Source organism: Bos indicus, chromosome 8, assembly GCF_029378745.1.
Source record: "Bos indicus isolate NIAB-ARS_2022 breed Sahiwal x Tharparkar chromosome 8, NIAB-ARS_B.indTharparkar_mat_pri_1.0, whole genome shotgun sequence".
In the NCBI taxonomy this organism is placed as follows: Eukaryota; Metazoa; Chordata; class Mammalia; order Artiodactyla; family Bovidae; genus Bos; species Bos indicus.
In genome coordinates, this window is record NC_091767.1 from 74806746 (window position 1) to 74820781 (window position 14036).

The 14036-nt window shown below is 46.5% G+C and overlaps 1 protein-coding gene across 1 annotated transcript in view; it reads right to left on the minus strand.

Annotated features, from left to right (window-relative positions):
• Positions 1–1886: 1886 nt before the first annotated feature.
• Positions 1887–14036, minus strand: part of B4GALT1 (beta-1,4-galactosyltransferase 1) — a 55590-nt gene continuing 43440 nt past the window's right edge. The window contains exons 4-6 of the mRNA XM_019966403.2: positions 8316–8438; positions 5217–5321; positions 1887–4752 (exon numbers count right to left, since the gene is read on the minus strand). Of these exons, the coding sequence (XP_019821962.1) occupies positions 4620–4752; positions 5217–5321; positions 8316–8438 (361 nt within the window). The 3' untranslated portion in view covers positions 1887–4619. The remainder of the gene's footprint in view (positions 4753–5216; positions 5322–8315; positions 8439–14036) is intronic.

Genomic DNA, 14036 nt, shown 5'->3' on the forward strand with positions numbered 1-14036 from the left:
TCATCTTCTCATTTCCTCCACCTTCCCCCAATCTTCCCCACACACAGCTTCCCTCTATCACCAGTAGCAAAAACTCCTGCCAGGGAGGTTTCACTCATATACTTCCACGGGCACCACAGCCCTGCCTCTAAAGGACATCTGTGGGTCAGTGATTAGGCATCCAGGTCACATTCTCTCATGGAAAAGAGGTACTCTATGGGGGGCAAGACTGGTACCCACCAAATCCACACCCACGGCTACTGGGCTCTGCCCTGGCTCAGACTTGGTTTGGGTCCCAGGTGAAGCAGCAGACTAAGGGCACTTCTCAAGGAAATGGCTACCCCAGGAGCCTGGCCCTGGCCCTCTTCCTCCCATCTTCCTGGCGCCTTAGAGCACACCAACACAGGATTTGAGCCCCGCTCCCTTGCCAAGGCCACCATTCCAAACACCGTCTGTCAGGGCAGGCAGGATGGGGTGGGGAAATAGCATTGCTGAGGTCTCGGGTGTCTCCAGAAGAGAAGTGGTCACTTACCCTGAGATCCATTCACCCAACTGCCACACAGTTAAGTCCCAGACATGCGCCCTAGAAGAGGAAAAAGATCCCCAGCACACCTGGTGTGTTCATGTGTATATGTGGGTACCATGTACACAGCAGTCTATGTACATGTTGGTATGCATGTGTACCTGCACTTTTAAAATTTAACAAATATTTGTAAAGGGCATAATGCTTATTATGAGCTAGATGTGGTCTGAGTGCTTTATAAAATTAATTCACTTGATCTTTCTGACAATCCTATGAAAGAAGTACTATTATCCTATTAAACAGATGAACAAACTGAGGCATAGAGAGGCTAAGTCACTCACTCAAGGTCGTGAAACTGGGAAGCAGCAGCAACAGGATTCAAAGACAGACATTCTGGCCTCTCCTAAGTACTCGGTGGTGTCCATGTATTTTGGGAGAGGGAAGGGTGCCCCACTTAACCCAGACCTTATAGCTTGCAAAGCCCTGTAAAGGCAGCACTCTGTCCAAAGGAGTCTGGTCAGAAAGCCAGATCTGAGTGCCAGCCACTGCTCAAGCCTGAGGCTACTAGGGCTCCTTCCAGGAGTCACAGGGATGGGTGGAGACGGCCAGATGGCCCTGGTGGGGCTTCAGACGGCTGTCCTTCCGGCTCTGTTTCCCAGCTGGTCCCACAATCACAACTCCATCCAGCAGGGCCTGTGGCCCCTCAGCCTGGACAGCGTGGGGGTGACCTCTCCTGCATACTGGTTTTCTCTGGCCCATTTCTTCCAGAAGCCAATTCAATCAAAGCCACATGTCAGAGGCCGCAGTGCCTGATCTGGAGCACTGGAGGAGGTGTCCAAGGTGCTTACTGTCTCAAGTCCTTGGGGCACAGCTAAGGCCTTTTGTAGTGCCAGGTTAGATTTCCTAGGGCTGAGAAGAAAGCGTATTGACCTAAGCTAAGCTGCGAACACCTTGTGTAAACGGCTCTGAGAACACGCTGGCTTGTGTGGAAAACAGAACAGAGCCAGAAAACTGCTGGGAAAACTTTTTCTCTGAAGGGTCCCCAGCAGCTATGTGTAAGTACCTGTGACGTGCCTATCGCTGTATTTGACACATCTCTTTTAAGCCTCAGAAAGTGTGTGTGTTACTATTCCCATTTTACGGATATCCGTATGAGACTCAAATGGGGAAACGGCTGATTCCAGTAAGGTGCGTGTGATCCTAGGCAGGTGAGATAACATCTCCTCCCCTCACCCAAGCCCCCAGCTCTGCCCCCAACACAGTGAGGCAGGCAGAGGAGGTACAGCCCCGCTTTCCTCAGACCCTCCCAGCAGGCAGCCCCCATCACTGCCCTCCAGCTTTGGAGGAACCTAACCCCTTACATCAGAAGAGAGACCACCTGCCGTTACAAAGATAGGGTCATTTATTCACGTTATATTACTGGATTTTAAAGGCAAAAATACAGTTCTGTTTTGAACACCAACGTCAGACATTCACCCACTTACAATGGTAAATACATACATTTGTGTACATGGGAAATCAAAATACACAGCACACAGGTCTCTAGGACAGGAAGGCTCCCCTCCCTCCAGCCCACCCCCCCACCACTGGTCAGCAGAGGCCCTGAGGGGGCAGCACCAGCATTTCCTTTACCCTCTTGCGCCACCTCTGCCCTCTGACCTTTCCCAAAGGCCACCTTAGAGGGTCACCAGCAACAGAATGGACAGAAACAGAGAAGGGCACGTGACAATATCATGGTGACAACTTCCAGGTGAAGGAAATGCTCCTGAACCCTCAGTACTCAACTCCCCAGGGAGGAAGTAAGCGCTGCAGCATCTGATGAACCAGACCAGGGCTAGGCTTAACCTTGGGCCCAGGTGGACCCCATGAGCGCACCAGGAGATGAGCAAACGGGGAATGGGTGATGAAGCAGCGTCTCCGGTGGTCCTGAGAATGAACCACAGATTTGACTATTACAATGGAACATGAAAGAAAATGTAATAGGAAAACAAAAAAGAAAAAAAAAGTCAGAATTTAATTTTTAAAAGTAAAGTAACAAAAAGGTTACCACCCAGGATACTTGTCTCCTTTCTTTTAAGGCACTTTGGAAAAGTCAGGATCTGGGAACAGAAAGTGAGGTCTTCATTCTTTGCGTTTCCCAAAGCTTCCTGTCAGGGCTATTCCTGGCTTGAACAACATCGTTATTAAGGAGTGGGGAATTGACAGACAGAATACTCTTTGCATAGCCCAGCTACAGTGGAAAATAATTTGTAACCAACACAAAGGTTTCTGGAAAAAGAACCAGGTAATAGCATGAGATGCTCAAAGCAATAAAGGCACAGGTATGACTGGGGCCAGGCACCAGTTCAGCGTCCACACTGAGGGCTGGTTTCTAGGCTGCCCCCAGCTGAAAGGTTAACCCTGGGATTAGAAAGCTGAATTTTAAGCCCTCAGCCCAGCCTGGACCCAGCACTCGTGCCCAGTGGCAGGAACTGCCTTGTGCATCTCACCCAGGCAGGCTAAATAAAACCTCCAGCAGCAGAGGTGGGCTTGGGGAAGACATCCACTGTGAGTCGGCCTCTCTGGGGTAGGAGCACCTGCTAAAACCTGAGGGGGGATGGGACGCTTTCGGCACCACAGTGGCCGTGGGAGGAATGTGGGTGTGTTCAGCTGAACTGCTCTCTAGATCTCTAATTAAAAGGCACATTCATGCTGGAGAATGGACAGTCTGTTTGACCCTGAGTGCCACAGGCCAGTTTTAGGAAACAGGCAAGAGGCAATGGAACAAAAAGGGGGAGGGAGGGAAGAGAAAGGCAGCACAAGGGAGGCAGGAAGAGGAGGAGGACAGAAAACCGGTCCTGCAAGGTGGGCCAGGCAGCTCAGCCAACGGTGCCTGGAAGGCAGCCCCCGGGGGCAGATGGAAGGCCAGTAAACAATCTGATGGCTGTCATTTCCAGCTCCACAGCCTGGGGCCTAAGAGGGTTGCTGGGATCAGTCTGAGGTGGGGGTTGTTCCCTGGCCCTGCCCACCTGGGGAGGGCAGGGAGGTGGCGAGGTGGGGAACTCTGCCAGGCAGGCCAAGATGTCTGCCTCCCCCGCAGAGTCCAGCTTGACAGCGCTCATGGGGCGCCTTAGCTCTCACCGAAGGACCCAAAGATGTCTATGTTCTTCAGAAAACCTGGCCTGCCAGCTCCATCCGAAGCCCATGTGGGGCCACTACAGCATACGTTATTTTTCCCCCTAAAAAATGCTCAATCCCCATCCCCACATGTAAAACACAATAAAAATACATAGGAAATTCAAGTTTATATAGCATGCTCAGAAAAATAAATTGCCATGACTAAAGACTATGCCATTCTGGATCAACACAAAAATCAAGCTAGACCATAAGGAGGATCTGATTTGTTCTTTCTTTAAAATACTACAAATGCTATTTAAAAAAAGGATTTACATTCAGAAATCAGACATTTGGAGAAAGGCCACTGACTGTGAGAACACCCAAGGCTTTTGCTCTGGTGGCTAAAGTGGCCTTGGAATTCAAGCCTCAAGTTTTAAAATTCTTTTGCTAAGAAAAGATACACACACACAGTGATTGTAATAGTTGCATATCATGGAGAGAGGGTCGAGGGTTGGGGGTGATAACATGAGAATGGTTGAAACTGGGTGTTTTTCTGTTAAAACACGACAATGGAAAAACACCACACCAATCCGATTTCAGCAGCACTCTCCAATTTTTCACAAAGTAAGAATACCATGATTTAAAGCAAAACTCTTACCTATATCACAACAAATTAGCAGTTTTGTTTTTTTTTTTTTGCTGGGGATGAGTCCCACAGTCACCAGATTTGGAGCTGTGCACAGCTTTGATTCTTTGGGGTGAACCATGAACATGCCGAGAGCCTCCAAAGGCTGATGGTTTCTATGCTTACATACACCTCGTGGGGCTGACAAGTCACATGCTGAGCCAAGTTGGGGGCAATATATCCCACTTGTCCTGGTCGTCCGGAAAGGCGTCTGAATGATGAGCAGAGAGGGCCTATCACTGATTGTGAGAATGAGAGGGACCAGCCCAGCACACAGGCAGAGACACAGCAGAGGTCCCTGGCCATTTTCAGGTCTCTGATCAGTGCACCAAAATGCTAGCTCGGCGTCCCGATGTCCACTGTGATTTTGGTATACAACGGGTACCTCTGGACCTCTAACACCATGTAGGTGAGTGAGTTCAAACCATCAGAGAGCATTGTCTCCTTTGTATGTGCAATTCGGTCAAACCTATAAGGAACAAACAGACAAAGGGTTTGAAGCCAAAACAAAAATCTTTACTCAAAACTTTAAATGTGTGTACTTTAATGGCCCGTTTTCCCTCCTACTAGGCTTCTCCGGTGGCTCATCAGTAAGGAATCTACCTGCCAATATAGGAGATGCAGGTTCAATCCCAGGGTCGGGAAGATCCTCTGGAGAAGGAAGTGGCAACCCACTCCAGTATTCTTGCCTGGGAAATCCCATGGACAGAGGGGCCTGGTGGGCTACAGTCCGTGGGGTCGCAGAGTCACACACAACTGAGTGACTAAATCACCACCACCACCACCACCTCCCTCCTACTCCAACCCTGCCCTGTGGATAGAACCTGTTTTCCCTTGAGGCACAGAGCCCACTCCAGAGCCCCATTCCTGCAGCCAGCCCCACCTGAAGGCGGAAGGAAACACACACAGGGGAGAGAATAAAAGAGAACACACCTCTGAGGATTAGGTTCATTTTTCTTGTCTCTCGAGTGGCGGATCATCCGACACTTCCCGATCACAGCATTTGGGCGAGACACAGACATGCCTCTAAAAGCTAATCTGTAAGGAGCAAAGGGACAAGTGGTCATCACAGAGCTGCCACAAGACCCAGGTCCCACAGCCCCAGCTGCAAGACTTTTGTCCCGTCTACCATCCTATCCTGCCAGCTGGTCTCACCAACCCACACCCCAGCCCAGTGTACAGGCAGCAGTTAAAACTCACACCCCTTCCTCATAACCTTTTACCCTTGGTTCTAGATCTTGTGGGGGGACTATCTTGTGCCAGGCACTGGGGGTGTCTGCCCTCGTGGAATTTATGATGTGGATGCTTAGAACGTAGGGCCATAGGGGCCAGGACGAAGGGGAGGAGGTGGGCGTGGGGATGCTCAGCACAGAGGGAGAAGCAACCAACTCCACCTGATCTAGACTGGGCAGAGCCAAGCCCTGAAGATGAGTGGGTGTTTGCCAGAACATTTTGGGCAGTCAGGACAGCACAGGCAAAGGCAGGGAGGTGAGAGCAAGCGTAGTGCCCTCTGGGATCATCAAAGTTTGGGGTAGGAAGTGGCCAGAGGTGAAGCAGGAAAGAAGGGCAGAGACTGTATCATGGAAGCCTTCCAGAGCATCTCCCAGAACAGGGCCAATGTCTGAAAGGGATATAACACAGTCATCCCTTGGTATCCCCAGGGGATCGGTTCCTGGACAACCTCCTTCCCCGTGGTTGCTCAAGTCCCTTATGTAAAATGTGTAGCATTTCCATATAACCTATGCACGTCCTCATCCTCCCATATACTTTACATCACCTCTAGATAACTTATAATACCTAATATAGTGTGAATGATATGTAGAGAGTTATAAATACAATGTAAATGTTATGGAAATAGTTTCAGGTGCACAGCGATTTCAAGTTTTGTTTTCTGGAATTTTCTGGAATTCTTCTCCCCCCCTGAATATTTTTGATTGAAGGTGCATTGAATCTGTGGGGATGTGTAATCTGCAGATATGGAGAGCTCACTATATGCTGTGTTTCCCAACACCATACACAGAGTAGGCCAACGGGAAGTCTCTCTGTTAGGCAGTATAATAATGGAAAGCGGGGAACAAGACTAGAGGCAGCCAGATCACAGTGGAAGATTCTGTGTGGGTTCTGAAGGAGAAAGGAATGAGGAATACCAACCAAAGTCTTGACAGGAAGAATACAACACTAAGCCGAGAGGCAGAAATGGCTCGTCTGAGGTGACTTAAAGGTTCCCAGCCCGGCCTCCCTCAGTGCTGAGCTAGGGCCTAGCAAAAGCAAGCTGGTACAGAGTAAGAGTTAGGTTCTTTACCTTTCAGGAAAACTGCTCCAGGAGGAGAAGCAAGATAGGCATAAGGGTTTAAGAGGTAAAAACCACTACGTATAAGATAAATATAGCTTCCCTGGTGGCTCAAATGGTAAAGAATCTGCCTGCAATGCAGGAGACCTAGGTTTGATCCCTGGGTTGGGAAGATCCCCTGCAGAAGTGAATGGCTACCCACTCCAGTATTCTTGTCTGGAGAATTCCATGGACAGAGGAGCCTGGCAGGCTACAGTCCATGGGGTTGCAAAGAGTCAGACATGACTGAGTGACTAACATGTCCACTTCCCGTACGACAAATAAGCCACAAGGATATATTACACAGCACTGGGACTATAGCCAAAGTTTTATAATGACCATACATGGAATATAACCTTTAAAAATTGTGAATTACTATGTTGTACATCTGAAACATACATTGTACATCAACTATACCTCAATTTAAAAATTTTAAAAACTTTTTTTTAAAGAAAGGACAGAAAGCTCCTCCATAACCACTGATGCTTCTGTTCCCCCACCCTCAGGAGTTCGTCCTCAGGGCTCCCTCCTGGAGACTTTTCTGATCACTCAGGTCTGTGCAGCACGTCAGTCTTGTACACCGTCACAGGGGCCCCGCATGGGTGCGGTGCTGTGAAAGGAGGTCTGTTTCTGTCTGGAATCCCTCTTCAGGGCTTCAGTGTCTTCCTCCCCACCGGTCCTGCCTGGCCCAGTGTTCTGCATATTGATAATCAATCTCTAAAATTCAAATTTTCTTCAAGGACTGTGTTAAAGACTTGGGTCTATGCTGCAAAGCTAATCTTAAGTGACTTGGATGCAGCTCTGAAAGACATCTTCTGTTAATGATGAAATTAAAGTACTCCAGTTCAGGAAGGCACCAGGGGGTATTCTGGTTTCAAACTCAGTGGCAAGTTCAGGTTGGCTCCCAGAGGGAGAAGGTGCTTTTTGCCTACATCCAGCAGGGGTGAAGATTCCACTGCCAGGAAAAACCAAGCAGAATGTGCTTTCAAATGCCACTGACAGATGGTTTTTTTTACCATCTGTGATGACAACTCACATAATAAAGTTTTACCAACTCATGAAGAGCCCCAGGGTGTGGATGGCCATGTCGTGTGATTCACCCCTTCACATGTTTCTCATTTTACATTTTCCAGAAGGCTAAGGCAAAAATCACAGAAGCTAGTTTTCCTAAAGATACTTTTTAATGTTTTAAAATTTTTTTTGTATTGGTGTATAGCCAATTAAAAATGTTACCATAGTTTCAGGTGGACAAAGAAGGGACTCAGCTATACATCATATACATGTATCCATTCTTCCCCAAACTTCCCTCCCATCTAGGCTGTCACATAACATTGAGCAGAGTCCCATGTGCTATACAATAGGATCTTACTGGTTATCCATTTAAATACAGCAGTGAGTACAGGTTGCGTTTTTTGTTGTTTTTGTTCCTAATGCAGGTAGGTTAAAACCTTCAAGTGCACATCAGAGTTACACACATGCTTATTTTCAGATGTTTTCCAGTTTCGTTAAGGGTTCTCATGGTGTGTCTCTTAAGACACTCTTTATCACCTGGAGCATCTACAGCAGGGCTCACCTAAGAATTCAGGCTCAGTGGGGATTGCATCTCTCCTCAGGGTCAATCCTTGCAAAATAACCAAGCATGGATAGAAAAACTAGAAGTGAAGGGAGACAGGGAAGCACGAGATCTAAGTTGTGACTCTTACCTGTTATAAATGTCATCATCTTCACCTCCCCAGCCCCAGTAGTTATTAGGAAATCCATTGATGCTGAGAAACTGTTGTTTACTTAGAGCAGAGACACCTCCAAAATACTGCACGTAAGGTAGGCTGGGGAAAAAAACCATACACATGCACACACAGAGGACCAGTAGTTAGTATTTATTCTTTAATAAAGTTCACTCAAAATATAAATACTTCTGGGATTCCCCCAATGCAGGAGACATGGGTTCAATCTCTGGTCCAGGAAGACCTCACATGTCTCGGAACAACTAAGCTCTGCGCCACAACTATTGAGCCTGTGCTCTCAAGCCCAAGAACCGCAACTATTGGAGCTCGTGTGCCTCGAGCCCATGCTCTGCAACAAGAGAAGCCACCACAATGAGAGACCCACGCACTGCGGCGAAGAGTTAGCCCCATTCGCCGCCACTAGAGAAAAGCCCACATGCAGCAACGAAGACCCAGCACTGCCAAAAATCAATCAGTTCAGTCACTCAGCCGTCTCCAACTCTTTGTGACCCCATGGGCTGCAGCATGCCAGGCTTCCCTGTCCATCACCAACTCCTGGAGCTTTCTCAAACTCATGTCCGTCAAGTCGCTGATGCCAGCCAACTATCTTATCCTCTGTCGCCCCTTCTGCTCCTGCCTTCAATCTTTCCCAGCATCAGGGTCTTATTATTTTTTAAAGATATATAAACACTTCTAAAGTTATTTTTATTCCCTGGAACTTTTAAGTTAGGGATTTATGAGGGTTTCCTTTGTTTTGTTTTCATATCAGACTCAGATTATCTCAGAGAAGACACAGATATCAAAAAGCAGAATCTTGCACTTTCCAAGAACACTGGTAATCTAGACAATCAGTCAGTGACAAATACAGAGGCCCAGTTCTGCACTGCTTGAGAACCTGCTTTCCATGGGTCAGAAATTCTTCTCCAGAAGGTCCCAGAAACTGAGACTGCTTTAGAATCTCCTGTGCCCACCTTGTCATGCCCCCCTTCCCACCCCTGGCCCATCAACAGTCTTCTTTCATTCTTCCAAAGGTATACTGACTTGAACACTGACCCCAACAGTCAAGACAAAATTTGCTAAAATAAAAATTTTCTTGGAAAATTCTACCACATCCTGACTTGGCAAAATGTATGATGATGAATCTATTTTGACCCATTTTCAAGCAGCAGGGCATCTGGGCTTTCATCCTTCCAAACCATTCTGCATTTCAATATTTCAGTGGTTATGAATCATGGACTCCTGAGGGACACAGAGGAAGAACTGACGAGAAATGTTAAGAATCTGGATGTGCCCAGAGGGCAAGCAAAGGCTTTCCTGTGGGCTTTATAAAGGCTGCGATTCTGTGACAGCCCTGTGTGTACCTCCAAACCACAACTGGGCTTTTACTGGAATCCAAAGAGACCAAAACCCATCACACAAATTAAGGAAAACTCTAACTCAGACTTTGAGGGGGAAGTCAGCCAAACCATACAAAATGTATGAAAAAAAAGATGCAGTTATTATTTTCAAATACGTTCCAGAATTCTGAATGCAAGCATACACAAGCAAAGATCCCTGGGGGCCTGCTTTAATGAATCAAAGATCAGATCAGTCGCTCAGTCGTGTCCGACTCTTTGGGACCCTATGAATCGCAGCACGTCAGGCCTCCCTGTCCATCACCAACTCCCGGAGTTCACTCAGACTCATGTCCATCGAGTCAGTGATGCCATCCAGCCATCTCATCCTCTGTCGTCCCTTTCTCCTCTGGCCCCCAATCCCTTCCAGCATCAGTCTTTTCCAATGAGTCAACTCTTCGCATGAGGTGGCCAAAGTACTGGAGTTTCAGCTTTAGCATCATTCCTTCCAAAGAAATCCCAGGGCTGATCTCCTTCAGAATGGACTGGTTGGATCTCCTTGCAGTCCAAGGGACTCTCAGGAGTCTTCTCCAACATCACAGTTCAAAAGCATCAATTCTTCGGTGCTCAGCTTTCTTCACAGTCCAACTCTCACATCCATACATGACCACTGGAAATAGCCTTGACTGGACGGACCTTTGTTGGCAAAGTAATGTCTCTGCTTTTGAATATGCTATCTAGGTTGGTCATAACTGTCCTTCCAAGGAGTAAGCGTCTTTTAATTTCATGGCTGCAGTCACCATCTGCAGTGATTTTGGAGCCCAGAAAAATAAAGTCTGACACTGTTTCCACTGTTTCCCCATCTATTTCCCATGAAGTGATGGGACCGGATGCCATGATCTTTGTTTTCTGAATGTTGAGCTTTAAAAGCCAACTTTTTCACTCTCCACTTCCACCTTCATCAAGAGGCTTTTTAAGTTCCTCTTCACTTTCTGCCATAAGGGTGGTGTCATCTGCATATCTAAGGTTATCGATATTTCTCCCAGCAATCTTGATTCCAGCTTGTGTTTCTTTCAGCCCAGCGTTTCTCATGATGTACTCTGCATAGAAGTTAAATAAACAGGGTGACAATATACAGCCTTAACATACTCCTTTTCCTATTTGGAACCAGTCTGTTGTTCCATGTCCAGTTCTAACTGTTGCTTCCTGACCTGCATACAAATTTCTCAAGAGGCAGCTCAGGTGGTCTGGTATTCCCATCTCTTTCAGAATTTTCCATAGTTTATTGTGATCTGCACAGTCAAAGGCTTTGGCATAGTCAATAAAGCAGAAATAGATGTTTTTCTGGAACTCTTGCTTTTTCCATGATCCAGCGGATGTTGGCAATTTGATCTCTGGTTCCTCTGCCTTTTCTAAAACCAGCTTGAACGTCAGGAAGTTCACGGTTCACATATTGCTGAAGCCTGGCTTGGAGAATTTTAAGCATTACTTTACTAGCGTGTGAGATGAGTGCAATTGTGCGGTAGTTAGAGCATTCTTTGGCATTGCCTTTCTTTGGGATTGGAATCAAAACTGACCTTTTCCAGTCCTGTGGCCACTGCTGAGTTCTCCAAATTTGCTGGCATATTGAGTGCAGCACTTGCACAGCATCATCTTTCAGGATTTGGAATAGCTCAACTGGAATTCCATCACCCCCACTAGCTTTGTTTGTAGCGATGCTTTCTAAGGCTCACTTGACTTCACATTCCAGGATGTCTGGCTCTAGGTCAGTGATCACACCATCGTGATTATCTGGGACATGAAAGATCTTTTTTGTACAGTTCTTCTGTGTATTCTTGCCATCTCTTCTTAATATCTTCTGCTTCTGTTAGGTCCATACCATTTCTGTCCTTTATCGAGCCCATCTTTGCATGAAATGTTCCCTTGGTATCTCTGATTTTCTTGAAGAGATCTCTCGTCTTTCCCATTCTGTTGTTTTCCTCTATTTCTTTGCATTGATCGCTGAAGAAGGCTTTCTCATCTCTTCTTGCTATTCTTTGGAACTCTGCATTCAGATGTTTATATCTTTCCTTTTCTCCTTTGCTTTTCGCTTCTCTTCTTTTCACAGCTATAATCCACTTGTAATTAGGTATCATCATTTAAGCATCGAGTCATCCCCCTTTGATTCTGCACACTATAGTCTGCACTTATAATGTGAGGGTTTGAAAACCAGAGGTGACCAGGCCATTAAGGCTTTTTCATAATCAGTGTTTTTATAGAAGTGGACTCTCAGCCACTGCACAGGGGAAGTATATGCTATTCTGACCAGATTTGGTTTTGCTGTCTCTGCTGGTTTCTCTTACCTTCCTGCCTCGTCTCCCAAGCCTAACTAGTTCTGGGTGAAATATACATGATACTGTGGTAAAGAATTAGGTAAGCACCACCACACTTCAAGGGCAGAGTTCAGAGGAACCGGTGTGTCTCAAAGAGGAGAAGATGCACAAACAGGGAGGGAGATGGGGAAGATAGGAGGGTACAAAGTTCTGTTTACATCCTATAAGACAGGATGTTTATGGTCTGAACGCTTTAATCTTGGGGAAGGACTTCAGAGCATCCTCTGTTCATCTCACAACCCTCATGCCCCCAGCAAGGGAGGACAGAAAGAAATGATGAGAGCAAGATGAGTTTGGGGCTTCCCTGGTGGTCCACTGATTAAGGATCTGCCTTGTAATCCAAGGGACACTGGTTTGATTCCTGGTCCAGGAAGATCCCATGTGTTGCAGAGCAACTAAGTCCGTGAGCCACAACTACTGAAGCCCTCGTGCCTAGAGCCTGTGCTCACAACAAGAGAAGCCACTGCAATGAGAAGCCTGTGCACCACAAGTAACCCCTGCTTCCTGCAACTAGAGAAAGCCCATGTGCAGTAACAAAGACCCAGCACGGCCAAAAAATTAAATAAACTTTAAAAAATAAATAAAATGAATCTGAAAGAAAGCTGCTGTATCTATACCGAGGGACTGACAGTTGGCACACAGGCCTGCAGTACTGTGGTAGTCAAGCCTGAGCCAGGGATGCTCAGCACACGAGGTACCCACAGCACACCTTCTTGGAGCTTCCAGGTTGACTTAGAACATGGAGGAAGAGGTCAGGTTACCCAACTGACAGGTGCCTTAAGTTTATGTTGATACAAACGTGGACAAATTATGGAATTAAATACAAATTTACTTTTTAAGATTAAAAAAATGGACCACAAGACTATTTTCCACCTATGACAATAGGCTTTAATTACACTGCTGCTCCTGGGGACAGGCATCAGCTAGCTTCCTCGCAAAGGGGCATTTTGGTGGGAAAGTCTGAGCCCCAGTGTTTAAGCAGAAGCCTGTGCTTTGCCGGGAAAGAGAACCGTGTTCCTTCTTAAAGTGCCAAGGAAGATCTGCTCAATTACCCAAGTCTAAGAAATTACTGAGGGAAGATGACTCCAATTTGCTTCCCAAATTGTGAGGGGAAGGGGAGAAGAAAATCAAGTAATACAATCACCTGGAGCCTGAAGATAAGTACCATCCCAAATATAAACACTTCTCACCTGGAGGTGCAGAGGTATAGGTGCTTCTGGACTCCACTTCCCTCCTTAAATAATAACCAACTATAACTATTCTCCATCTGAATGCAGAGTTCCAAAGAATAGCAAGGAGAGAGAAGAAAGCCTTCCTCAGTGAGCAGTGCAAAGAAACAGAGGAAAACAATAGAATGGGAAAGATGAGAGATCTCTTCAAGAAAAATCAGAGATACCAAGGGAACATTTCATGCAAAGATGGGCTCAATAAAGGACAGAAATGGTATGGACCTAACAGAAGCAGAAGATATTAAGAGGTGGCAAGAATACACAGAAGAACTGTACAAAAAAGAGCTTCACGACCCAGATAATCATGATGGTGTGATTACTGACCTAGAGCCAGACATCCTGGAATGGGAAGTCAAGTGGGCCTTAGAAAGCATCACTATGAACAAAGTTAGTGGAGGTGATGGAATTGCAGTGAAGCTATTTCGAATCCTGAAAGATGATGCTGTGCAAGTGCTGCACTCAATATGCCAGCAAATTTGGAGAACTCAGCAGTGGCCACAGGACTGGAAAAGGTCAGTTTTCATTCTAATCCCAAAGAAAGGCGATGTCAAAGAATGCTCAAACTACCGCACAACTGCACTCATCTCACACACTACTAAAGTAATGCTTAAAATTCTCCAAGCCAGGCTTCAGCAATACGTGGACCACAAACTTCCAGATTATCAAGCTGGTTTTTGAAAAGGCAGAGGAACCAGAGATCAAATTGCCAACATCCGCTGGATCATTGTAAAAGCAAGAGAGTTTCAGAAAAACATCTATTTCTGC